This window comes from Elgaria multicarinata, chromosome 11, assembly GCF_023053635.1.
Source record: "Elgaria multicarinata webbii isolate HBS135686 ecotype San Diego chromosome 11, rElgMul1.1.pri, whole genome shotgun sequence".
In the NCBI taxonomy this organism is placed as follows: domain Eukaryota; kingdom Metazoa; phylum Chordata; class Lepidosauria; order Squamata; family Anguidae; genus Elgaria; species Elgaria multicarinata.
In genome coordinates this window covers 39,900,761-39,928,345 of record NC_086181.1, presented here as the reverse complement: position 1 = coordinate 39,928,345, position 27,585 = coordinate 39,900,761, and the positions used below count along the sequence as shown (strand labels likewise).

The 27,585-nt window shown below is 46.9% G+C and overlaps 1 protein-coding gene across 1 annotated transcript; it reads right to left on the bottom strand.

The window, feature by feature from the left end:
- Nucleotides 1-480: 480 nt before the first annotated feature.
- Nucleotides 481-27,102, bottom strand: LOC134405840 (uncharacterized). Its single transcript, XM_063137094.1, has 19 exons — nucleotides 27,032-27,102; nucleotides 24,726-24,784; nucleotides 23,241-23,333; nucleotides 22,122-22,249; nucleotides 20,614-20,757; nucleotides 19,756-19,830; nucleotides 18,749-18,919; nucleotides 17,218-17,314; nucleotides 15,711-15,934; nucleotides 14,056-14,209; nucleotides 11,452-11,660; nucleotides 10,943-11,060; nucleotides 10,396-10,601; nucleotides 8,383-8,500; nucleotides 6,043-6,212; nucleotides 4,586-4,683; nucleotides 3,541-3,647; nucleotides 2,799-2,864; nucleotides 481-587 (listed from the first exon to the last, which is right to left on the bottom strand). The coding sequence occupies exons 1-19, from the start codon at nucleotides 27,052-27,054 to the stop codon at nucleotides 481-483; spliced, it is 2,367 nt and encodes a 788-aa protein (XP_062993164.1). The 5' UTR covers nucleotides 27,055-27,102.
- Between the last annotated feature and the right edge of the window lie 483 nt (nucleotides 27,103-27,585).

The window sequence follows — 27,585 nt, the reverse complement described above, 5'->3', positions numbered from 1 at the left end:
CAACTAAATGCTGCATTTTCCCTGCTCTAAAAAAACCCTTGTTGACAGTGCTGGTTCGGCACAGAAGTGGAGCTTGAGGGTTGCACAATTGTCTATAGAACCTGTCAACAACTTTGAGTAAGAAATGACATGTGCACAATAAACCCCTTGTGCAGAAAAGGTAGTAGTAGTAGCCTGGCTAGAATGACAGATGGCTGTGTAACTCACCTGTGTTTCCATGTCTCTTAGCAAGCTTATTTATTTTGCAGGCTAGTAATGTTGATGGCAGCCTTCCCCAACCTGGTGCCTGCCAGATGTTTTAGACTACAACTCCCAGAATTCTTGACCATTAGCTAGGCTGGCTGGGGTTGCAGTCCAAAACATCTGAAGGGCACCAGGTAGGAAAAAGCCAGCCTGTTGGAACCCGGCCAGTTCAATACTCCAGTGAAGGTGAGACACACAATTTGTTTGAAGATGTTTTTATTTATTTTTTAAATTGCATCAACAGCCTGGTAATCTGACAGGCAGGGTTGTGGCTAGCACAGCAGCTATCCCAGACAGAACCGTGCTGAAGACGGAAAACCAGAACCATATCACCCCGGCTGCTCCTACAAAGGGCAAAACAGGCATTAATGCACAGGTGAAGCAAATGCTGCAAACTCAACATTAGGATCATAGGAACTTGCTTTATACAACTGGTCCCAGGCAGCTTTCTATTTCCCCCTTCTAACACAGTCCCATCTATTCTGACGAGCAGTTCCCCAGGCAAAAGGCTTTCTAGCACTTGGCTTATTTCTGAACTGGATTCTGCAGGGATGGGGATGTTCTACACGTGCTCTCCAGCCAAGCAGTGACGTCCTCTGCGAGGCATTTGTAGAACATTAACTCCTCCAAGATTACGCATCACCAACGCCAAGCGGTATAAATCAGCGTGAGTGAAAGTTTCGGAGGGTGGTGGGTGCCATGACACAGGCTCTGAACACCAAGCCTGGCCGCGGCTACTCCCTGCTCAAGCCAAGCACCACCGCTTGATACGCCTGAGGCAAGGGATAAAATCCACCTTCCTCCAAACTATGTGGAGAAAGGGGTTAAATGGAGAAGGATTTCAAGATATAAAATAAAACACCGTGAGTTATATGTGCTGAGGTGAATGATTGTCAGAGTGGGTGCTAAATGTGTAAACCTCCGATGATAAATGCCAAACAGACACGAGGGATTTTTATGGTAGTTAGAAACAAAATAATTAAAATTTATTTTTAAAAGTTCACAAGCTTTGTTTCCAATAAAACATTTAAAAACCTTTTTTAAAAAAACCTTTCATCCAATCCTTTCACCCATTCACATACACGCTTTCCTTTTTCTCACACAATTACTCTTGAACTTTCCTTATTATCAGTATTGGTTAATATACGTCAACTACGTGCACACCACTCTCCAAAGACACCACTCTCTACACTGACCCTCAAATTTCCCAGAACTTAAGTACTCTAAACACAGAGAGCACTAAAGACTCTAAGAGGACCTGAAAAGTCCCCCACAATCCCCTCAGTCATTCCCTTATATATAACTCCTCCCCCTCCCCAAACATTCTAACTCCGCCCACTCAGGCCAACATTCTAAACTCACCACAGACTTACATACATTTGGGAACTGACTTGTGGGGTGTAACGCCACAGTGGGCAGCAGAATCTGGTGGCTCTGATGTCAGTGGGGCAGGGGAATCCACCCCGCGTTTCAGTCAGAACCAGCCAGAACTCTTAAAGCAGCTATTGCATAGCTCCTTTAAAGTTCTGGCTAAAACCCGGAGCGGATTCTCCACCCAACTGACATTGGAGCCACCAGCACCTTGGATAGCTCCTTTAGAGTTCCGGCTGGAGCGGATTCACCGCCCCACTGACTTAGGAGCCACTAGCCTTGACTTGTGATGGGCCTTTTTGGGTGTGTGTTTAATCTGGCTTCTTAAATGCCTTTGTTTTGGATCAAGCCACAGGGCAGGGAGGAAGACTAGATTGTTGCTGGTGGACTCAGGGAAGCCAACAGCCCTAGTAAAATGACAGCATGGAAGGCAAGTAGACCTGCACTAAGATGATATCGACCTAGTTTTTCTCTGCTTGGCTGCACTCAAGACATCCCAGTCGTAAACACTCCCACATGCAGCAAGCCACCACTCAGTTCTCTCACACACAGAAGATTCCTGGAATCTTATACCACGCAGCTGGAGAGAAAGGTTCAAATGCCGGTGCCAGACACCTTGAGCGGCCTCCTATCTTCTAGGAAAAGAGACACTCCCCTCCTCCTCTCCATTTCTGGTTACAGGCCCAAAGCAAAGAGCCTGGAGGAAACTTTCCACTGATGCTGCTTAGCACTCCCCATCTGGGGGCCTTCCAATCCAAGTGTCCATTAGAGAGACACCTGTTTTCAAGTTCTTTGGAGAAAGAACTTAACACCTGTAGGACAGGGCAGGTTCCAAACTTCAGGAAAGAACTCTTGCTACCACTGTAGGGTGCATAACTGAGTGGCAAATGCAGCAAAGAGTCCAGGGGGGATCTACACTATTGCTTTAAAGCGCTTTATAACAGTTTTGACAACTGTTGGGGCCCAGGACACACTGCATATACAGTTTTCAAAACGTTTTCAAAGTGCTTTAAAGCGCTTTAAAAGCAGTAGTGTAGATTCCCCCTATTCACCATTTGGTGGTGGTGGGACTCTGTTTCTGCCCAAAGATGTCACCCTCTCCTGCACCCAGGCTGTAGAAGACCAGATACAGATCCCTGCCAAAATGGCGTTCCCCAGGTTCAGAGAAACTAGAAAGGTCTTACCTTCCGAAGCGCGGCCTGCTACCTGGGAGTGAACCTGATAATTTGCAGATCTCTTTTGCTGGTATGCTACAAGAGACGCCCCAGAAGGAAGGTGTTAAGGAAGCAATAACCACTTCCAAAAGATAGAAACAAAAGGTATTTCTTTCTTATACCACTATCACACCATGCATTTCCCGATATAACGTTTCGGACGCCTTAGAAACAGGACCATCATTTGGCCAAGGAAAAAGGGGGTGGATGGTAGGTTCTCTTTGCCCATCTGTGAAAACAGATTTCAAGAAAGCAAAACACCCCTCTTTTGAGGTCTACTCCGGTTCACTAGGACACACCCACACATCCACCTGCCCACTCCAATTAGCTGTATTTCACACCATTCATCCAGGCTAAACATGGCTGTTTCGTGCATTAATTCACATTTGAACCCGTCGCCTTCAGATGTGTTTGGACTATAAGTCCCATCATCCCTGATCCTTGGCCATGCTGGCTGAGCTTGATGGAAGTCGTGTTTCAGCTCTCTGCCCATGTATTAGAGCAAGGGTGTTGAACTTTTCACAGTCTGAGGCTTGAAACCAGTTTCTCGAGGGCCGCATATCAGGGATGGGTGGAGCAAAAGAAGGCAGGGCCAAAATAACAACGATATAGTTTAGCTTGCCGAGTTCAGCCTTAGGAGAGGAACTGTGGCTGTGTGATCCAGGAAGGGCTTGGTCAAGGACCTGCCAGCAGCATGACACCCCCCCCTTACCTCTGGGTGCAAGGCCGTAGGGCACAGGGGTAGCCCACTCCCCTGGCAGTTGGCGAGCCCAGATTCTGAGTGTCTCATTAAGAGGGTAACGGCAGCGTAGAGTCAGCCTAGAGAGAAAGAGAGACACATGTGAAGTCTACAAGATATCGACTCTACCCAGCACTAAATGAGAAGGATAACCTCTTGGATATATATTTTTTAAACTGTAAAGCAGCACGGTGCCCACAGGGTCCTCCAACTGTGCCCATTAAGCTCTTCCTGCCCCCTTAAAAATGTTTTAACAAATACCCGGAAAATGTTGGGGCAGACTTCTACCTTGCTGTTTCTCCCCCTCTCAGCCTCTAGCCTTGCTCTCTCTCCCCTCTACCCCTTTGCCTTGCAGTTTCTCCCCCTCTCAGCCTCTAGCCTTGCTCTCTCTCCTCTTTGCCTTGCAGTTTCTCCCCCTCTCAGCCTCTAGCCTTGCTCTCTCTCCTCTTTGCCTTGCAGTTTCTCCCCCTCTCAGCCTCTAGCCTTGCTCTCTCTCCTCTTTGCCTTGCAGTTTCTCCCCCCTCTCAGCCTCTAGCCTTGTTCTCTCTCCCCTTTACCCCTTTGCCTTGCAGTTTCTCCCCCTCTCAGCCTCTAGCCTTGCTCTCTCTCCTCTTTGCCTTGCAGTTTCTCCCCCTCTCAGCCTCTAGCCTTGTTCTCTCTCCCCTCTACCCCTTTGCCTTGCTGTTTCTCCCCTCTCAGCCTCTAGCCTTGCTCGCTCTCCCCTCTACCCCTTTGCCTTGCTGTTTCTCCCCCTTTCAGCCTCTAGCCTTGCTCTCTCTCCCCTCTACCCCTTTGCCTTGCTATTTCCCCTTTCCTTCATAGTCTGTAATCTTGATATTTCTCTTTCCACCCCACCCCCACCTCTTTAGCTCACCTTTGACTATTCAGACCCCATTATGTGACCAACCACACCTTCTTTGGGAGCCATTTTGTGGTGGTGCCCACAGCAGCATTTCAAACTCCCATGTGCGGCCACAGGCCCAAAAAGGTTAGGGACGCCCCAACTATAGAGCCTTACCTATACTGGGAGTCCCTGGTAATAACTGGATTCGCTTCAGGGATCATCCATCTCCTGAAGGTTACTTCATTCTCATACACCAAGTAGTTGCCTTCAAACTGGAGGGCAGAGAATTCAATGCAAGGTTTAGCTCTGTACTTGTAACTCAAGGGGGGGGGCACTGCTCAGAGTACAAGACTGAAGAGGCCCAGTCACTTTTTCTCCTCGTCACCTCTGTGGTACTCCCGCATTTGCGTCTGACCTGACACCAATACTTCACACCACCCTCCTACCTCTGAGCCAGGGGATTTGTCAGCATTGGTCATGGCGTATTCTGAAATACTCGGAACATTTACCACATTATAATGGGAGACCCACACAGTTGGGACTAGGAATCACAACCAAAGGGTTGCATATAAAAGGCAATTCAGGAGTTGTTCCGAAATTTTGTTTACGCACATAGATCTGATAAAAACAGTAACAAGACCTGAGTATCTTCGACCTTCCATCTTGAAATCTCATAAAAAAGCAGGGTTATCCTCTAGCACAGCGGTGTGGAACCTCTCAGCCCGAAGACTGAATTCCATTTCAGAGAAGTTTTCGGGGCCCATATTCCAGTGGTGGGTTGGGCTGAAGGCAAAGGGGGCGTGGCCACAAATGCAGTCATATTTCAACCTAAATCTCTTACTGCCAGTAACTACGCCTTAGGAGAAGCATTTCAATGTTTTAGAATGGGGGAAAGCCTCACAAAACATGAGAGACCACCAAAAGATTGGTGCTCAGGGAGAATGGGGTGGAGCATGGAGAATGGGGTGGAGCATGGAGAATGGGGTGGAGCATGGAGAATGGGGTGGAGCATGGGGAATGGGGTGGAACATGGGGAATGGGGTGGAGCATGGGGAATGGGGTGGAGCCGGGGGGGGGAGGCATTCACATGTTCCCTAGAGCAATACAGTGACTTATAACGTTCCCACAGAACTAGAGTCAGAAAGATTTGGCTGAAGAAATCCTTTTCTACATAACACCCCAGAGAGTTTTGGCTATGGATTGAAAATAATGATGATGATGATGATGATGATGATGATGATGATGCAATTATTTCATTACTCACATCAATCACCTGCACCACATTAAAAAAAAAACTATACAGAAAGCCTTCAGAAACTAGGCCTACCAAAATACATCCACACCAGCTTCCAGAAAGCAGTCAGACTTAAAGCATGCTCAATCGTCAGGAAATTCCTGAGTCAGTAAAAGACGGCAAGACTTGGCAAAGCCTGTCATGTCCGTCTAGAAAAACTGCCATGAGTGAGAAAAGAGACAATAATAATACATAGCCAGGATCTTCTAGAAAGCTCATGGTAACAGTCTCCAGTTCTTGAAGCATGTTGAACAAGTTCACAGGGTATCAGCAGTAAAGCTGCCATACACCTCCCCTCCCCACCGCTCATCCACACATCTCAAGGTGTCCTACCTACCCTTCTTGTGGTGCCACAGGTGGCCACTGGAAAAGAGAAAAGCGCCCTGGTTTCATCAGCTGCCACCGGCCCACAGTTCCTGTCCCGTAGGTGGGTTCTCCTAGGGTCCAAGTCTGGTTTGGTGTCTAGACTGACGACTGTAGCAGTCATGGTTCCATTGGGAAGGCATACTGTAACCAGAAACAGAAGCCATGTCAAACTTAGTTTCCTAGTTTAACTGCGTTTCCTTTTCTCTTCAGATACAAGCCTACAGTATTGCTTTCGGTGTACTTCTATCCCCCACCTTCCCACCTGAGATGCTCCAAGCATTCAACGCCAGCTTACAACAAAATTTACAGACAAATCCATGTGCAACATTTTTTAAAAAATAGACATTAAAAAGAACCAGGACTACAACAGAGAGAACAGCCTTTGCAGCGATAATTTAAGAGCTTGCCAGAGTTGAAGGCTTTCGGTTAGCTGTGGAACATGAGTAAAATGGGGAGACAACCAAGCCACCTGGATCAGGGAGTTGGCAGCAGAAAAGGCCTTCTCTTGGTCATCCCCAACAATTGGAAATCCCTCAACCTTCAGAGGATCAAGAGCAGAGATGGGGAACCTTAGCCCACGGGATTCCTCATCTGGTTGCAAATTTATTTTGCTCTCAACCAACTCACCTTTAAATGACCCATCATTGCAGAGAATTGAGGGATGCTTTTCGCAGGTAGACATGCAGAGTCTTGACATCTGGGAGGCTATCTAAAAGCACAGCTGGGCCTGCTTACTTCCAAGTAGACATGCAGAAACCTTGTCCTGCTTTCCTCTGAATAGACTTAAATATGGTCATCCCCACATTCGCCACCACCTTTAGTCCCACCCACAGATGGAATATGGGCCCCAAGACCTTCCCTCTTGTGTAGTTTGGCCCACGGGCTGAAAAAGGTCTAAACAGGCAGCTTAAAGCAACTTAGGGCTTTCATTCATAACTAGTGCTGTGCTGAAATTTCGACCATTCTCATTCAATTTGGTAGAAGAGAAGTTGCTTTCGAAAAGCAATTCAAAGGAGAAGAAATTTCTGAGAAATTCTCATAGGCTTGGTTCAGGGTTTTTGTGTTTACCTTACTTATGAGATGTCTGAGGAACGTGTGTGAATGTCCTGTTTTGCATCGTACATTCATCTCTCTGACAACCTGCAGTCTCTTTGGCTTCCCGCACTTCCTTCTCAGGGGAAGACATCATGGAATTTTATTCTTCCCATAGGGGCTTTTCAGATCTGGAGGTGCAGGCAGCCTGGGAGACTATAGAGCAGTGGTTCCCAAACTTTTTCAGGTAACCGCCCCCTTAGTTTCACAAACTCATGCCCAGTGCCCCTTACCCTACACTATAAAAATAATTATTCAGAATAGTAATAATTCAAAACAGTAACAATTAATTGAATATTTATTCAAAATCCGAAGCACCCGCCGCAGGCTTGCTAAGGGAGGGAGGGAAAAGAGAGCGAATGCTTCTGTTTTGCAGCCAGCATGGCGGGGCACACCAAGCAGGGTACGTCTCTTCATTAGCATTTTGATGCTTTTGAAACATTTCAATTCACTGTTAAAAGGACTCTTCTTAAACGGTATTAATAAATGTGTGGATTCTTACCCTATATGGCTTAAGACCAAACTACCTTCTCCCATAAAAATGTCCCTGGGTTTTAAGACCTTCTGGAGAGGTGCCTCTCGGAAAAGACCACCTTGAGCACCCCCCTACCGCCCCCTTGCCCCCCTATGCAATCCCACCCACCCCCAAAGGGGCGGTACCGCCCACTTTGGGAACCACTGCAATAGACCAATGGCAAGATGTGTAATAGTACCCTCAGCCATGTCATAGGGATTAGTTGAGGTCAACCACCAACACACATTCAAAATAAATTGTAAACTGCCCTGAGAATGAGGCAGAAAAATGGAATGCCCTTTTCATGGGGAAAGAAAACGTTTAGGAAATTCCTAAGATTTTTCTTTTCTTACCTTATAGAAATAAAAGGACACTTTTCAGAATTCTCTCCACATTTTCTTCACCATTATTTTTTTTCCCCTTTGTGGTGGCTACATTCCCTCCCCTGAATGCCCTGGAGTGATGCTAGGTATATGGGGCATTGTGGAGGATGCAAAATGGGGTGGAGAATTTTGTGAGGTCTCTTACACACAGCTCTAATGATAACAACCAGCCTGTCAGAAATGGACCGGCAGACAGTGTCCTTGCGTGGGACACATTTCTCCCGGCCTTACAGTTGGTTGAAGCACTGTACAAGGCCATCTTGCAGAATATTTGCACCTGCTAAGCCTCTCTTCTCCCAGCCGTGAGGCCAGCTTCACTCACCAAGCAGTTTTCCAGTGGGGAAAATACAGGTTACTGGAAAGGCTACCAAAGTTGCGTGGGTCTTGTTATCCCTCAAGCTGAAGTCCAGCCTAGCAGACAGTCCTTGGAGGGAAATGTCCTAAACACACACACACACATACACACACCTGGTCAGCTCCTGTAGAAAAGCTTCTACACTAACTTATTATGATTATTGGATTGAATTTATGAGTTGCCTTATAGTCAAAGCTCTCAGGGTGACATGCATATAAAAAAGCAATGATCAGACATTAAGAAGAATACTTCAAAGCAGAAACAATAAATTTAAACTAAATTCAAAAATAAATAACTGAGAAGCTAAAACATAGATAAATATATATTTTAATGCAGTGTTAATCATTGAAAATAAAGCAAGTAACAGTTGAGCATTCATTTAAGAGGCCTGGCAGAATAAAAAGGGCTTTACCTGGCACCCAAAAGTCAACAAATGAAGTGCCAGAAGGGCATCTCTAGGAAAAGAGGGGGCCATCACAAAAAAGGCCATCACAATTAGGGGGCCATCACAAAAAAGGCCCGACTCACAAGTAACCACCCTCCGAATCTCAGTATGTGGGGCACCCAGAGTAGAGCCTCAGATGATAATGTCAGGGCATGGGCAGGAACGTGAACCTACCCAGACACTACGAACTGAACATAAGCCTACCTGAACACTAAACAACATCTCGGGCCTGCCTCCGAGTGCCTCCACCTTCTTATTGGTGGCTCCCCAACTATGGAATGAGCTCCCCACTGAGGCCCACCTGGCACCAACACTGTCATTTTTATAATGCCAGGTTAAGCCTGTCTTCTACTCCCAGGAATTTAATGGCTAATTATGTCAGCTATCTTGTACAGGTCTGTTATTGAAATTGTGTACTGAAATACTTACCTATTTAATTGTTTTAAATTCTGTACCTTAAAAAAAATGCCATGTTTTATTATAATGTTGTACTGTAATGTTTATGATGTTTTCATTTTTGTATTTGTTTGTGAATTGTTGTGAACCACCCAGAAAGCCTCAGCTATTTGGTGATATAAAAATGAAATAAAAATAGTTTGGGAAGAGGCGGTCTTTTAGATCTGCGGCCCCATCTCATAGCCAAAATGGCTGCAGGCATCCCTGTGAACGTTTGAGGCCTACAGAGGCAAGGTGATAAACTCAGGCTTAGAGGCCTGGAGTTTTTCTGTTGGGAGGGGATGTCCCTGAGAAGAGTCATTTCATTTCTTCAGCTAAGGTTCATTCCCTGGTTAAGTTTCATTCTCCAGTTAAGTTTCATTTCCTCGAAGTGGGAAGCTTACTTTCTGTTTTGGGAGAAGATGGTATAAAAGAGTGAGAGAACCAGCCAGGAGACAGACCAAAGCCAGGAGGAAAACTAGAACCAGAGAAAGACCAGAAGCAGCAAAAAGAAGCAGCTTAGGGTAAAAGAACTTGCGGTTTTGCAACTCTTCTTTTCTTGTGTCTCTCAGCTCTATGGACTAGAGCCAGGATCTCTTCTCGATCCTTCCAGAGTGCAGGACATGGAATAACGGGCTCAAGTTAAAGGAAGCCAGATTCCAGCTGGACATCAGGAAAAACTTCCTGACTGTTAGAGCAGTACGACAATGGAATCAGTGACCTAGGGAGGTTGTGGGCTCCCCCACACTAGAGGCATTCAAAAGGCAGCTGGACAACCATCTGTCAGGGATGCTTTAGGGTGGATTCCTGCATTGAGCAGGGGGTTGGACTCGATGGCCTTGTAAGCCCCTTCCAACTCTGCTATTCTATGATTCTATGACTAAATAGCTTTAGTTGTAATTAGTTGTTTTACTTTACTAGTAAACTGTTATGTTAAGCCACAAGTAACTGGAGTGTTACTCACCCCACATCTACAGCCTAAACCCCACATCACTGGAAGGGGAAGGTAAAAAGAAGGAAGCTGGGACTCTTGAGGCATAGATCCTTAAAGAGTTGCCCAGGGAATCCAGGTCATAGAAGGAACCCCAAACCACACCTACCTCATACACCAAACCAGCTGCCAAGAAAGGTACTGAGAGGTAGAAGTTGCTGCCATCATCTTGTACTGTGTAGTTCTGCGATATGACCAGTTGTTTGGTTAGCTCCAAGGTGCCCACATAGGAGACCCAGTAACGGTCCAGGTTCCCTCGGGTCATGGCCAGAGCAACCTTTCCTGCGTCACAGAAGCCCTCGAAGACTGGAAGAACTAACCACATGGGCAGAGAAAGGAAAGGGGGGAAGCCTCAGAACGTGTCTTGCTATGAATTCAGAAGCCCTCCCCAAAGAACCTTGAGAAGGTTCAACCTTTGAAAGGAAGACTTGTTTGCAAGAGACGATTGCCACAGGGCTACGAGGTTTATTGGTTACATTAATTCCTTGGCAGCAAGCAAGCTTAGTTTCAGCTTGGAAAGAGTAACAGCCCCGCCTCCCCCAATTGATTACAACTGTAGGGTCTCCACCAATCCTGGGCAAAGAAAGATAAAATTGATGGACAAAGACCATTTTAAGACCTCCCCACCTCATTCCAACCTTGTTCAGAGGACTCACCAACATCAGGGACGTCACATTTAATCATTCCAAGATGGGTGAATGGCTTGTCCTTTGGGATCAGATTGAGAGTGTAGTAGAGATGCAACGTGTATCTCCTGATGTTGTCATACAGATACTGAAGGAGAGAAGGGCTTTTCAGTCATGTGAGCCCATTCCTGGTACAGGGAAAGATGGACCGCACCCACCCCCAATTGGAGTCTCAGCTTTTCACTTCCATTTCACCCAACCTGGCAGGGTACCCCAGAAGGGCAAGGAAAGGGTGAACCACCAGGATGGCTGGATGCTAGGACAACTTCTCTGAAGGCAACAACACCTGTACACAGTCACCTCAAAAGTTCAGCCCCACCAAGCACACTCTGATCTGGAGACTAAATGAGCAACATTCACCCATTCTAAGTTCTAACCTGCAACCATCAGGACTAGTAATTTGTTATGGTCTGTGAAAGCTGCAAACCTGCAAGGCGCAGAAGTCATCCTGAAAATCTCAACACATGTTCTGCTCTTACCTGCTGCTCCACCAGAGGGTCAGTGAAAGGAACCTGCAGAATGAAGATCCTGGTGTGGTTGAGATTGGGGACTTCATCCAGCCGGAAGCCACGTCTCTTGAGCTCCTCGGGTGTTAAGGGCTGGCCAGCAATGGCAATGGTGGACAGCTCCACATCAGGAAGGAAGTTACCCAGGCTGATGTCAAAGTAGCCTCTTTCTGGGATAGTGTCTAGAAGAGAACAACAGTTATTATGCCTCTATCTTCAATGACCATCCATCGGACAACCTCTAAGTCAGACTTCCTCAACCTGGGGTGCTCCAGTTGTGTTGGACTACAACTCCCAGAATGCCCCAGCCAGCTGGCTGGGGCATTCTGGGAGATGCAGTCCAACACATCTGGAGCGCCCCAGGTTGAGGAAGGCTGCTCTAAGTCTTTACCTCTACCAGAGTTCAAGGGAGAGGCATAACCTAGAGGTTGACCCACAAATCCATTTCCCTCAGGAAATCCACATAAGCATAAGTATAACACCTCTGCCTACTTGCTCACCGGCTCTCTACCGATCAATCAATCAATCAATAAAATATTCATTTCTTACCCACCTCTCCCTCTGGATTGAGGCAGGGAACAATATCAAATACAAAAATACTATAAAATACATAAAACTGATTAAAAACATATAAAACTAATACATTATTAAAATAACAGCCAGACATCTTAAGATTCGACTGGGTAGGCCTGCTTGAAGAGATTATAGCTTTTTGAAATTCAGAAAGACTGTTAAGTTGATGAATCTCATCCGGCAGGCCGTCCCACAGTCTAGGAGCGGCAGAAGAGAAGGTCTTCTGGGTAACAGTTGTCAGCTTAAGTATGACTGACCGGAGTAAGTTCTCCCCAGAGGCTCTGAGTGTGCAACGCAGATTGTACGGGAGAAGGCGATCCCGCAAGTAACCTGGACCCAAACCATGTAGGGCTTTAAAGGTAATAACCAACACTTTGTACTTCGCCCCGAGACTACTTGGCAGCCAGTGAAGTGATTTTAAAGTTGGTAACAATGGTGAGAAAGAGGATGTGTCGCAAAGACAGCTGGGCAGAGTGGTAGTGAAAGGGTGGACTCATTGAGGAAGAGGGTCCCTTGAGGGTGCCTAGCCCAACCTGGAGCCAGCATTGGGGGAAGGCAGAGGAGAAAGGGGACGGATGGCTCAGCCAACACTTAGTTTGCTGGGATGCAGATTGCTAGTTCCTTGCGAAGCTGGGATGATGTCTCCAAACTTATAAAAAAAAAGTGTTATCTTAAACCAAAATCAATCCAAAAAACAAAATAGGTTTAAGAAAACTGATATGAAACAATGTTCAAAATTCGAATGCAACTAGAATAAATTCATATATGCATAGAAAATATATTTAATCATTAAACGAATATCATCGAATTATAGAATAGTAGAGTTGGAAGGGGCCTAAAAGGCCATCGAGTCCAACCCCTTGCTCAAGGCAAGAATCCCCCCTAAAGCATATCTGACAGATACACTTAAAATTTAAACTAAATGGTCCACAAACGTACAACATACAATTAACCCAAATGCATTTTGACCCACATGGTCTTCATCAGTGGGGGAAAATTTAAACAAATTAAAAAAAAATTGCCCCAAATAGAAGAATTTCCATTAGGACCTGTAAAGCAGAAACAAAAACAGAAATATTGGTTGCCAAAACCTGTGAATACTGTCCAATATTTCTGTTTTTGTTTCTGCTTTCCAGGTCCTAATGGAAATTCTTCTATTTGGGGCAAAAAATTTTTTTTCAATTTGTTTACATTTTTCCCCACTGATGAAGAACATGTGGGTCAATACACATTTGGGTTAATTGTCTGTTGTATGTTTGTGGACCATTTAGTTTAAATTTTAAGTGTATATATTTGTTTAATTATTAAATATATTTTCTATGGATATATGAGGTACTGGTTCCCCTCTATTCGGCCCTGATTAGGCCTCATCTTGAGTATTGCGTCCAGTTCTGGGCACCACTCAAAAAGGACGCAGACAAGCTAGAGCATGTTCAGAGAAGGGCATCGAAGATGATCAGGGGTCTGGAAACAAAGCCCTATAAAGAGAGACTGAAAAAACTGAGCATGTTTAGCCTGGAGAAGAGAAGATTGAGGGGAGACATGATAGCACTCTTAAAATACTTGAAAGGTTGTCACACAGAGGAGGGCCAGGATCTCTTCTCGATCCTCCTAGAGTGCAGGACACGGAATAACAGTCTCAAGTGACAGGAAGCCAGATTCCGGCTGGACATCAGGAAAAACTTCCTGACTGTTAGAGCAGTACGACAATGGAACCAGTTACCTAGGGAGGTTGTGGGCTCTCCCACACTAGAGTCAGCTGGAGTCATTCAAGAGGCAGCTGGACAACCATCTGTCAGGTATGCTTTCAGGTGGATTCCTGCATTGAGCAGGGGATTGGATTAGATGGCCTTATAGGCCCCTTCCAACTCTACTATTCTATGGTTTTATTTTGGTATGTATATCTCCATTTGAATTTTGAACATTGTTTCGTGACCTCTCCGAAGCCAATGACATAGTGCGCCCCCTCTCCTGTGGGAAGGAAAGTCGAGGGGTAAAGCTTACTGTCAATGAGCACCGGCATTTGGGGAGCAAAGGGCGTGCAGATGGACTTCAGGCTACGGTGGCGAGTGTGGTCACTCTCGTCCCCTTGCCACTTGCGGTCCAGCAGGAGCTTTATGCTGTATGTTGTGCCATAGTAGTTGTCAAGCACATCACTCTGGAAGCAAAAAAAGAGAACAGAATGATACATCCCAAGCATATCAGCCAGGAGATGAAAGCAAAATCAAACCCCAGACAGGGACACTGTTGCTAGAAGGTCCCCGTCTCCCCTCACTGCATCAAACTTCTGAACATGCACCCCTCTTAAGCAGAGGTTGGGCAGCCATGGGTTGGTGATTCCTGCATTGTGTTGAACAAGACGGTCTTCAAACTCAGGCTGTATGACAATTCCATTTTCGCTCCAGACGCGAGCACAAGTCTACCAAAAATATTGGCAATTTCCCCCACCCTCATTCCCCCCCTTTTTATTGTGAATATCAACAAACAAAACAGAAATACATCATGAAAATGGGGGGAGGGACCATAACCCCCCCCCCAAAAAATATTTGCAATTTGCTGAGCACAATTTCGACGTTCATCTCACTCCCGATTCCAGTTCGCTTCGCTTAAAATTCCCTAATTTGTGCGAATTTCCCCAGTAGACTGAATCACCCCCAATTTGGTGTATGGAGGAAATTTGCACAAATTAGGAAATTTGCGCAGAGTTTGGGAGGTTTGCCCAACCGTACCGTTCGATCACTGCTCGATTTGCGCAAGGTTCCCATTCGCACACAGAGAGAGCGGTGATCGCAAACAAGAATCCAGCACGAGACGAGCAGTGAGTCAATACTCAGAGCATCCTAGTGACCTCAAACAGTCTCACCCACCCATCCTTACTACAACTCCCTCCCCAACTCCAAGTTATCAATATTTTAAACCAGACCACCCTTAAGGAGTCTAGCAAACCCTCCTCACCTTGGATTCAAAGGTAGGAATAGTTGGGCACACACGAAGGGCCCTAGCAGGGGGCCCAACGACAGGAGCATCTGCAACCTGCTTGTTCACCTGCCTGTCGCTCTGGCTCAGACGGTGGTGGTGAATAAGATGGCATTGCCGGCTTGCTCCCCAGCTCTCTGCCTGGCAAGCAAGCAGCTGGTAGCAATAATGGAAAAGGGGGAAGAGTTGGTGGCGATGATGGAGAGAAGTAGACTCATGGAAGGGGAGGGACCCATTGAGGGTGTCCTGCCTGAGAGCCCTCCAAAAACCTGGAGCTGGCACTGGCTGGGTGTTGGCCTGATCCAGCAGGGCTCTTCTTGTGAGTTTATCCTCGGCTTTTGTGCTGAACTGGTAGTTTGAGGCACAAGCAGAACGCAGCCACATGCTCTCCGTTATCGGGACTCTCTTTTTGCAATTCCCTCCTCAACCAAGGCCTTTCGCCAGCCCTGCTCATTCCTTCCATTCAGGAAGCAAAGCCAACCAAAACTCTTGTATGCTGCAGAGGGGGAAAGGAGGAAAGAGCAACACCCTCCTCTACTCCCCAAGATTTCGGACTCCGGTGTGTTTAGCTCAGTTTCGCGAAGCTGATCCATCGGCCAAAGGCTTCTAGTGAGGTCCCAGGAGTCATCCCTGGCTGTCCAGTCCCATAACACCCCAGAGAGCAGCCCGGCTCAAATACCGACCTCAGTCAGCCCTCCAGCAGCCCCAATGGGCACTGTGATGCTGAAGAAATTGTCATCCATCACGAAGGTGTAGCCATTCCTCAGGACAGCGGCTTCATCGATCAAGCGCCCATCCAAGCCCATCCCAATGACTTCATCTCGATACTGATCCGGGAAGCCCACCAGGGAAGTCATGATCCGTGGGGTCACCCAGCTCAGGGTTGTAGCTGTAAAAACTGGGGCGTCTGCAGGAGAGAAAAACTCAGCTTGTTATCAGCATCGTCTGCAGCCTCCGAGAAAGGGATCAACTCGCAAAATGGTACCAGTAAGGAAATCTGGCGTTTAAGGAACACTGGCGCATCGTCTGCAGAATTGTAGGGCACTGCGTGTTCTCAACCCTCAACTGGGCAAAGGAAGGTCTCCGTGCACGGCTCTGCACAAGCAAGGGGCTTGTTATTGGATGCAAGATCCAGCCTGATTCAAGAACTGTTGTTGTTTTTTAATGTGAAAATTATAATTACCACGAAGCAGTAGGAAGCAGGTGCAGCAGGCAGCAGAATATGGGAAGAGAAGCACTCTCCCCGTCTAAAAGGTCTGCCATTTCTTGGTCCTGCTGGCTGCCTGCATAGCTAGCCATGCAGGCAGGCAGCAGACTCAAGAAGCAGCAATTTGTTCGTGCACATGCCTCCTGCCCACGTGTCCATCCTGCTCATGCAGCTCTAAACTCTGCTGGCCAGCCAGTTTACTTTTCTTGGCACAGACAGGCACATCTGCATTGCCAGCACACTGCCTGTAAGGTCTTTCTTCATTCAGGGGCCGCACGGTGCCTGCATGAGTTTAGGCAATCACAAGAACTCCTGGAAGTTCTCACCATACTTTGCCATATGCGCAGGTGCCACACGGCTCCTGAAGGCAGCGTGCTGGCGATGCGGGCGCACAAGTCCATGCCAGAAAAAGTAAGCGTCCTGATGGCAGGCAGGTGAACAGACTGAGAGGAAGAGGCAGCGGCACGGCAGGTCCCTGTTTCAGGCGGCGACCTGCCTTGGACCGACCATGCCTGAATTTCAGCCACAAAGTGTATGATAATCATTGCTGAACTGCCAGGCTGCTTCTAGATGGATGGAGGACTCCTAACACTGACAGCTAAAAGGCATTGTACAGCTATTCTGTCTTTTCTTCCTTGACAGATTTCTTTCTGGCAAGGAAGGAGGAGGAGGAAGAGAAGAAGGAGAAGGAAAAGAAGAAGAAGTAGTGGTGGGAAAGCATAGGCGAGTTCCAAATTGAAGACATCGTCATTGGAAACAAACACACACACACACACCTATAAAACTCTCTAAACAAAGCAGTGCGACAACAGGATAAAGGACTTATTTGGAAGCACCTAAGGAATGAGATTTCAGGGCTCTGCAAACCCCTAACCCACCCCAGCAGAAGATACACACATTTGCAGAGTGTGTACAGGTTGCTATCTTATAGCAAATATAGCGATTGAACACCCACAGATGGTGCTGTTAAATGAGAGACTCACTGATGGGGCAGGCAAGAGCAGTGTCCACCATTAGGATCATCCAAGCCTGTTTGTAGAAGATCGTGGCTCGTGCCACCTCCACTTCCAGTCCCTGAACCTGGAGAGGAAGAAACAGAATGCTTGAAACCTAGCAGGTCTGCATCAGGTTGGTGTCTAGACAAAGCCAGCTTGGAACTCCAGTCCAAGCTCCATAGAAGGGCAGGCTATCAGGGAGGCAGGTTCTCTTGATCTCAAAAGGAATAGTCTAGAAAGTTTAAATCCATGGTATAAAGAGACTCATTCCAACACATTGTACAGTAACTTTTCTGGCCAAGGGAGCATTGGACCATACCAGTGTTGTCATCTACCGGAATTGGAACCACTCCAGGGAGAGGGTATCAGCAGCTGCTTTTTTACCCCAACATTTGCCTCGGCCAAAGCCATGCCAATTTTTCAAGTGGGTCATGAACTTTGGAATCTGCCCACAGCTTTGGAAACCCTAGCAATTTTGTAATGGCGGTGGTAAAGAGGAAAAGGTTCTTTGTGAAGTCCAGTCTGGTTCATACTGCTACTCATCAGGCCGACCTGAGGAACTCTGGGAATCATTTAGCAAGGGCCAGGTTGTGCCAAAGACTCAGAACTATGGTCCCAGGGACTTTGGGGAGAAGGCCTATTTTAAACCATTTGGCTCAGTTCAGACAACATGCTTCTCAACAGGGGTTTTAGAACTCCATGGTGGTGATTTTACACCACCGTTGAGAAATGTGTTATCTGGCAGGAAAACTCCATGCAACAGTGGAGTTTGGGGAGGGGGAAAAACTTTATGCAGAATATCCACACTGTGCAGAGGAGAGTTCCTGAACAACCTCTGTGTTGCATATTGTGTGGCAGGCACCATGGAGTTTTCCGTTGTGTTGACTTGACTTTTCCCACTGGCTACAGAGTTCCCTGGCAAGAGCGGTGAAAGAAGCGAGTGCCACTCTAGGAGAGCCACCAGGATTGTTTTTTTTTTTTTTCAGCAATGGCTGATGGGATACCATCAGGAGGACCAGGGGAGGAGAGAGGGCAGAGGAACTGTTAATCAAACATCACGATGGATTTTACTCAACTCCATGGTAGCCCATAGTCATATAACAGTGGAGTTTGAACTTGTTGTGTGAGGAGTGCCTCCTAAAAACTCAACCGATGAGTGGAGTTTTTACACTGCGTTGACTAACGTGTTGTCTGAATTGAGCCTTTGAGAATGGTCTTGATCTACAGACTCACAAAGAGGCAACTATTATGCTTCCATAATGCCATGTTATCTGTGTCTACCACTGATGCAAAGGCAAGTCGAACCGTCATTTAAATAGGAGCATACATCGTAACCAGTTTTGCATGCTCCCAGACAAATTTAATGCCATCACAAGGGAGGTGGATGCCTCAAGATCTCCCAGTCTTGGGTTCTACAGTCCAGTTCTTTTCCCAAAGGCAAGACACCACCCCTTTCCTGCACCAGAAGTTAAATACACCAAGCCATAGTAGGCAGCCATGGACCATTCCCACCTCTTACCATGGTGATTTCAGTCTGCTGGGTGTTATAGGGTGTACGGAAGACGACACGGGTAGCTGTGGTGTTGACGCCGTAGCCCAAGGCATGGGCCTGGGTGGCCATCATGCTCTGCAAGGAGCCATTCTGGAAATGGAAGACGACTTGCCACACCTGATTCATAGCCCCCTGCGCCTGGAAAAGGCAAACACACATGGGAATCAGAGGAAAGCTCACTCATTTCCTACCCCCCTCACCCCAAAAAGACGCACATTAGGACTGCCATTTCGGCTTGAGACATGCATCTTTTGAACAGGGGTGCCGTTATGCAGAGAATAACAGCAGAGCTAGATAGGGCAAGTACGTTGTATTCAGGTGCAGTTCATTAACTGGGTTAATTAGGCGGGATTATTTAATTAAGTAGGGTTTTATACAACTCCCTGGAAGAACTCTTAACACAAGCCTGCAGCAGGGTTTCTCCTAGCCCAAGGGAAGTGAAAGAATTGAGGGCAGATTGTATGCCAGTGATTGCTCCCTTAAGTACAATCTGCCCTCCATTCCTTCACTTCCCTTGGGCTAGGAGAAACCCTGCTGCAGGCTTGTGTTAAGTGCCCTTCTAGAGAGTTGTATAAAACCCTCTTTCATTAAACCGCTACGATGCCTACACCTGCGCAGAGGATCCACCAGTCCAGGATACCCTGCACCCGGAGCCAAAGGACAAAATGCCACCTCCCATTCCATGTGCAGAGGTCGGCTAGACTGTAATTTCAACACCAGCGATGGGCCAAGCACCTTCCCTGGCAGTTGAACTAGCTCATGGGGTAGAGAGCAGACTGCCTGGAACACACCATTCTGTGCCTCAACACCCCCTGGAGGTTCCGCCCCACTCCCAGCACCTGCTGAACATGGCTGTCATATCCCTCTGCCCAGTGGTAGGGCCGGCCCTGGATAGCACTAGTCAGTTCTCTTCTTCCGTAAAGGAAGCAACTAAGCCTCTACTTCTCCCCATCCTCTGCCTTCTGAGTCCTTACCACCGGCCACACGGCCATCCAGTCTTCGTTCAGTGCCTCGCTCGCTATTCCCGGGACCGCACGTCGGACAGACACCTGCAAGAACAAGCCGTACGTCAGGCAGCGGAACACCCACCCACCCGGGCCTGCTCTCTTGGCTCTCACTTTTAAGTGGTGGAGGCCGGTGGGTCCGATGTCAGTGGGGCAGTGATCCGCTCCAGGCTTTAGTCAAAACTAATAAGAACTCTTGCACCTTGGATAGCTCCTTTAGAGTTCTGACTAAAACCCGGTGCAGATTCACTGCCACCGGAGTCGCTAGCATCACTGCTTTTAACAACATGCGGCCTCCAAGACTTCCCTCGACTTTTCCCTTGGAAGCGAAGTCACCACAGACCTTCTGCCGTGTGACCTCGCTCCGGCGTCGATGCGGGGGCATTCCAGGGCAGAACGACACCTGGAGCTTGGTCGCCGGAAGCCAAGAAGAGGGCGGGGGCAGGCTCCAGTACCCAGATGACCACCAGAAAACCCCACGCTCCCTCCTGGCAAGGGGTTTTCCTGCCCCCTCTCCTCAGCAGCAATGCCACGGGGTTTCAGGGGGAAGGAGCAGCAAAGTGGTGCCGTGAAGACCGGGCCCAGCAGAGTACTTGTACGGCCTGCCCATCAGGGGAACAGGTCTTCCATTACCTCTTCCACCCTGCCCCTATCTCTCCCCCTTTCCCCCCCCCCCCTCTGTCTGTGCAAAAAGCTCACTTTCACAGGCCAAAGAAGGAGGCTGCAAACACAATCGATTTAACCCTAAAGGCACTTAGGTTTGGGGGCTCCTTCCACGCCTGCTCTGGTACACAGAAATGCAGTTTCCTCCTCTCCTGCTCCACTCACCTCCATGTAGTTTTCCTCACAGACAATCTCACGGGGACTCCAAGAGGCATCGAGGGAGCAGTTCATAGAGATATCGTAAGTAGCGGTCAAGTTTGCTGGGCTGGTGACCTCCACCTGGAGGTGGAGACTGAAATCCTGGTCAAACTGGACAGAAAGAAATGAGGCGCTGAGCCATGTTAGAAGCAGTAATAAAGGGCCCTGAGTTCAGATGCAACCCCAGACTTGGCCGCTCTGAACATATAAAGCCATAGGCTGCTGCCCATACATCTGGATCTCTTGAGCTACTTGAGGCAAGTGAAAAAGTTACTAAGTCACTACCCTCTGGCCCATTGATAAGAGATGTTATGTTGATGGGCTGGGCCTTTTCAATGGTGGCCCCATATCTGTAGAATTCTCCCCCAAGTCCTTGGAAAATTAAGGAAGAGTTAAAACATTATTTGAATATTATTATTATTTATTATTATTATTATTATTATTATTATTATTATTATTATTATTTGCTGGGATTCATTAATTGGGTTTTCATCAGTTTGTGCTTTTCACTGCACAATTATAACATATGGTTTATGTCGTTATGAATTGCTATATACTGCTTTGGAAGGGAAACTATGCCCTAAACGGCAGTATATTAAATGCCAGAAATAAGTTGCCAGAAATAGTCTCTCTTCTGCAGCCACTAGCGTGGAATGCACTATTCTAGACACAAATAAATACTCATCGCCAATGGTTAAGTCTCTTGAATCCATGTTGAGCCCTGAGAAGAAGGTGGACTATATGTTTTTTACGGTTTGGCTTAGCCAGCCTTCCTCAACCTGGGGCGCTCCAGATGTGTTGGACTGCATCTCCCAGAATGGGGAATGCTGGCTGGGGCATTCTGGGAGTTGTAGTCCAACACATCTGGAGCACCCCAGATTGAGGAAGGCTGCTCTAGCATTTGCTGGGATTTGGCAAAGAATACTGGACAAGGTGAGGCCAACATTCACTGCAGGATACTACCACTGGCTGGCAAAAAACATATATTGTCTCCTACTAAGTGGGCTGGCTACGGAGGGATGGGCTTCCTGTCTTCCAGGGCCAGCACAGAAACCACGTGGACTGGCAGAGGATAGACAGAGAGATCCATTCCTTCTCTTCCAGTCCACTTACTCGCCTGCACAGAGTGTCTTATCACCCATGGTGACCAGGCAAGTCATTCAACACAGGGTTGCATTCCTACACATTAATTACGCCGCAGCTGCTACGAGATTCCAAGCGTTGCTCCTTTGCTTTGTGAAGTTTAACGCACCGTCTGTCCTAGGCAGGATCTACACTACTGCTTTATAACAGTTTATTACAATATTGACAACTGTTGAAGCCCAGGGCACATTCAACACACCATTTTCAAACAGCTTTGAAATTGTTATATCCTGCTTGGTGTAGATTTGGCCCTATGCATTTTTCACTGGAATGTTTGAGAAGTGTAGACAAGACTTTCAAAAAGAGTCCATCCCCAGTGGAGGGCAGCTTACCAAGTTGCGGACCGAACAGGCCAGGAATGACACTCTGATCTCAGGGTTGCCGTACAAGTCAGCGCCACTGGTGAAGCCGCACTGGGCAGCAATATGCTCTGTCATAGCAATGCGCTGGCCAAGTTCATCTAGAAAGCAAGTAACAGGTCGACAATCTGTTTCCTGGGTAATCTTGTGGGGTAAAAGATCAGACTCCTGGTGCCCCCCATGCCCACAAGATCAAACTCCTGGAAACATCTATATTTCAGGAAGCCTGCCTTGACTGACCAGCCATGGTTTTCTCAGATTTCAATTCCTTTTTTAAAAATAATAATTGTTTAACATGGAGTTTTATTCTTTTATCTTATGTTGTATCTTTTATTGTACGACACTCCAGAATCTGTCTGTGCAGAAGTAGATAAACGTTGTACGTAAATAGTTTTATGCAAGGAAATTTAAACTGGAAGGATGTCTTGCTGTGTTCCTCTCACCTAACCACCCCTCCTAATCTATTTCGATTCCCCAATCATAGAATCATAGAATAGTAGAGTTGGAAGGGTCCTATAAGGCCATCAAGTCCAACCCCCTGCTCAATGGTTGTGCTCCTAATACTGTATTTTGTATTTGTGTTTTTAAACTGTTTTATTATGGTTTTATTTTTTGTGAACCGCCCAGAGAGCTTCGGCTATTGGGCGGTATAAAAATGAAATAAATAAATAAAAAATGCAGGAATCCACATTAAAGCATGCCTGACAGGTGGCTGTCCAGCTGCCTCTTGAAAGACTCTAGTGTGGGAGACCCTACCACCTCCCTTGGTCATTGTTGCACTGCTCTAACAGTTAGGAAGTTTTTCCTGATGTTCAGCCGGAATCTGACTTCCTGTAACTTGAGCACATGATTATTCCATGTCCTGCACTCTGGGAAGATCCATTGGATGGCTGCTAACGGGTGCCATTCCAACGAGCTAAAATGGTGCCCACTTATATTTTCAAGGGTTTCGTTTGAGCCACTCATCAGCTCATCTCTGAACACGCACTGAGCACTTCTGTCACTGAAAAATGACAGCCAGCCTCCATGCGCCTGGGACCAACACTGAGCCCTTAGCATCTTGCCCTTTCAAAGGGAAGACACCGTACTCACTGAAGACACTGTAAGTCCACGAACTCCGGCCCAAGGCGGCCTTATCCATCCAAATCCAAAAGTAGCGGCCCCGGCATTCCGTCTGTGCAGAGCCTTTCAGGGAAGAAGACCGATGGTTCGATCAAGAAAAGGCTCACAAAGTTTTTGATCCCAACTAAGAGTCCCAAATTAGCCCGTCACTCCGTCAGGAAGGCAGGCAAAGGCAGTTCCCATTGGCATCTACTTAAGACTTGACTAGAGCTGCCAATATAAAGCCAATGCAATCAATTCTTCTGCAAGGAACTCGTATTTGCTAGTGATTTTCCCTCACAATGCAGCTAGGTGATTTTAGGCCCCGGATTTAGGGAGCAGCTAAGTAGTTTTAGATCCTGGGTTTAGTGTGCCATGCTATGCCTGTTTAGACAAAACAAAAGTGCTACAATTCCCAGCATCCCCCAGCCAGCTGGCTGGAGCATGCTGGGAGTCGTAGGACTTTTTTCTGTCTAAACAGGCATAGCATTGCACCCTAAACAGTCTTATGCAGGTGGAGACAGGCAAAATTTAGACAGCCATGTGTATTTCTTCAATTGTGAAGTACACAACTAAACATTTTCTTCTCCCCCTCCCCCTACCCTACTACCACTATTCCATGCTTTACAACTGCTTCTACATGCCTGATATGTTACGGGAGAGACGGAACCGTTTGACAACCCTGATTAAATAAAAATACTCTGAGCATGTGCAATTTCACATTTTAAGCTCACTTTAATTCATAATATCATCACATCAGGACTACAGGAACATGAAGGATGCTGCAGCAACCCCAGCGGGCCCTAGCATGACTTATGCTGATACAAGTGTTGGTGCCATGCCTATTCAACATGGCCCCATCACCTGCTGCTCTCTGAGCGGACATTTGGGGGGGGGGATTTCTGTCCTAAAAGCACCACATGTAGTAACAGAACCTCCCTCTTCACAATATACAGGGTACAATGCAACACTTTTCCCCAGGTAACACACATGACCACTGCAGACCCTTTAAGATATAACTTCGAACGCTGTTCACATGGGACCTTTTGCTCTACAACTGAATTCCAAGTGTAACTGAACAGTTCTAAAGTCCACTGACTTTTCTGAAGGCACTGTTACGGCTTTATAAATCCATGCTGTTTCAGGAACACTCAAGGTTAGAGAAAGCGCATACACTACTAGGCTGATGCACAAAGCGATATTTATCCAAACCCTATCTCTTCTCCCCTCCAATCCCTTTAGAGACCCCACCCTGCAAATTGCAATTCACCAGTACAGACCTCTGGCTAGATCTGTCACATTCTCACCAGTGGTCTGCATGGTCAATTACGAAGTGCTCATGAAATTAAGCCCAGCCCACATGCAGCTCTAGAGTTGTCCACCCGTGCGCCACACCAACGCTTCTGGAGATGGGGAGAAGGAAGGACTCCCTCCCAGTTACACCTGTTAAGTCCACTGACAATACCCAATGCTCACCTGTGGGGAAAGGTACGGCCCCCACCTCCTGGGACACAAGCGTACAAAGCAGGACTATGCTGCATGAAGAACACAAGGAAGGAATTGACTCAGTTTTAGTTTTAATAAGGAACATGTGAGAGAAGATGAGGGAGGACACTGCATCACCAGAGTCCAGGAGCATTGGGGGCAGGGGCGGACTGACTATGAGTGGTATGATCTGACTGGTGGGAGATTCAGGACAGCTAAAAGGGAGTAAGAACGTAAGAAGTGCCACGCCAGATCAGACCGAGGGTCCATCTAGTAGAGCACTCTGTTCGCACAGTGGCCAATCAGCTGTCGACCAGGGACCAATGAAGCAGGACGTGGTGCAACAGCGCCCTCCCACCCATGTTCCCCAGCAACTGGTGCACACACGCTTACTGCCTCGAATACTGGAGATAGCACACAACCATCAGGGCTAGTAGCCATTGATAGCCTTCTCCTCCAGGAATTTATCCAACCCCCTTTTAAAGCAATCCAAATTGGTGGCCATCACAACATCTTGTCGTAGTGAGTTCCATAGTGTAACTATGCGCTGTGTGAAGAAATCCTTTTATTTGTCCTGGATCTCCCAACAATCAGCTTCATGGGATGTCCCCTTTGGGTTCTAGTATTTTGAGAGAGGGAGGAAAATCCCTAACCATATTCTCCACACCATGCATAATTTTGTACACCCCTATCATGTCTCCCCTCAGCCTCTTTTTTCCCAAGCTAATGAATCCTGGTTGTTGTAGCCTTCCCTCACAGGGGAGATGCTCCAGAGTGCTTCTTCGCACAGCGCATAGCTAAATTATGGAATTCGCTGCCAAAAGATGTAGCGATAGCAACCAATTTGGATTGCTTTAAAAGGGGGCTGGATAAATTCCTGAAGAAGGCTATTGATGGCTACTAGCCTTGATGGCTATGGGCTACCTCCAATATCAGAGGGAGACTATGTATACCAGTTACTGGGGATTCTGTTGTACTCGTATCCTGCTTGTGGGTTTCCCTTGAGCAACTGGTCAACCGCTGGGTGAGCAGAATGCTAGACTAGATGGATGCTTGGTCTGATACAGCAGGGCTCTTCTTCTGTAGCCCCCTGGAACTAGGAAGGATTCCCCAAAAGCGGGAAGACTTTGAGGGCAGGGGGAAGAGGGAAGCAGATATAAACTATGGGTTAGACTTTTAGAGCTAGGCCTTAGCCCTGGAATTAGGGAGGGCTGTGATAAAGGGCCTGCTTTGCATGCAAAAAGTCACAGGTTCAATACCTGGCACACAGGGAAAAAATCCTGAGTGAAACCCTGAAGAGCCATTGCAAATCAGTGTCAACAATTCTGGTCTGACTCAATATAAGTCAGCTTCCTATATTTCTATCTTATTTCAGTCTAGGTCAAAAAGGCATTCAACCGTAGACATACAAAGACTTTATTGCCTTTTCCACAAAAGACAGGCTTTTGATGAAGATATCGAAATTAACAGGTGTCTTGGGCTCAAAAGTATTTCAAAGTCAAAAAAGAGAAAGTAAGCACTGGGAAATTTCAGACTCCCATGTTACATCTACTCAGAAGGAAGTTCCACTGAGCTCAATGAGACTTAACTCCCAGGTAAGCGTGCATAGGATTGCAGCCTAAATGGTTCTCTTCTGAACTCATGCCGGGAAGATCTAGGGCTCATCTACACCAAACAGGATATTCCACTATGAAAGCAGTATGAAAGCAGTATATAAAAGGCAGGAGCCACACTACTGCTTTATAGCAGTATTGAAGTGCACTGCAGGATCTACACTACTGCTTTACATCGGTACTGAATTGCACTGACAACTGTTGGGGCCCATGACACATCTACACCAAGCACGATATTCCACTATGAAAGTGGTATGAAAGCGGTATATGGTATGTGATGGGCCCCAACAGTTCTCAGTGCACTTCAATACTGCCATAAAGCAGTAGTGTGGCTTCTGCCATTTAAATGCCGCTTTCATGCCATTTTCATAGTGGAATATTCTGCGTGGTGTAGATGAGCCCCTAGTTTGAAATGTAATTTGCAGAAGGGCCCATCTGGACAAGATGGACCCTTGGTGTTCAAGCACAGTGTAGGGTGTCTCTCCCAGCTGGGGAAGATGGGAATTGTAGTACATTGCCAGGCTAGGGAAGGCTACACAAAACCGTCATGTTCTCAGCCTTTCTAATTGTAAAATACAACTCAAACCAATGCTTTTTAGAGCAAGGGGGGCAGATTTCTCTTATAACCACACCCACCCCATCTTCCGCCTTTGCAAAGCAATTATGAGAACAAAGTTAACTTACCCTGCAAAGATAAGGGAACACATTTCAGGAGTATCAACTCACACTCTCCTCCCACAGTCAGCAACTATTCTTGACTCTTCAACTAAGAAAAGTCAGCCAACCAACCCACTACAGAAAACTACACAACTTCTCACTTTCGAAACAGAGGCAGGGTTTATATGTGTTGCTGTTTTCAGGTCAGGGTTCATCCCACCTGCTCTCAATCTGGGAATGAGTTCAGGTTGGCTTGAATGTTGTGCGTGAATGCTAGGCAATTGTTCCTAGTTTAAATTTCAGCCAATTTGGATGCTGTGAATCAGGGGAACGTGTTCAAGAGGAGAAAAGTCCCTTCCCTGGGTCTGGGTTTTTTTTTAGGGTTTGTTTGGCATGTTATCCTATTTTACACAGGCCAAAACATTTGCTCTTTTCAGAGCTTCAGTGCCTTTAGCAAGTATAGAGCTTCCTCCTTCATTGAGATGCACTTGCAGGAGAAGCTTTGGCTGCTGAATTTCTGTCTATTCTGTGCTTGTTAAAAGCATGGGAGCCTGCCAAGAAAAAAAAGTTGGCAGCTGTGA

Coding starts and splice junctions, on each gene's coding strand:
- LOC134405840 (XM_063137094.1), bottom strand. CDS start 27,054: ATGTGTTCCCTTATCTTTGCAGG. Junction 14,210..15,710: donor CTGCTGGAGGGCTGACTGAG/GTCGGTATTTGA, acceptor TTTTGCTTCCAG/AGTGATGTGCTTGACAACTA. Junction 10,602..10,942: donor ATGTGACGTCCCTGATGTTG/GTGAGTCCTCTG, acceptor CCATGTGGTTAG/TTCTTCCAGTCTTCGAGGGC.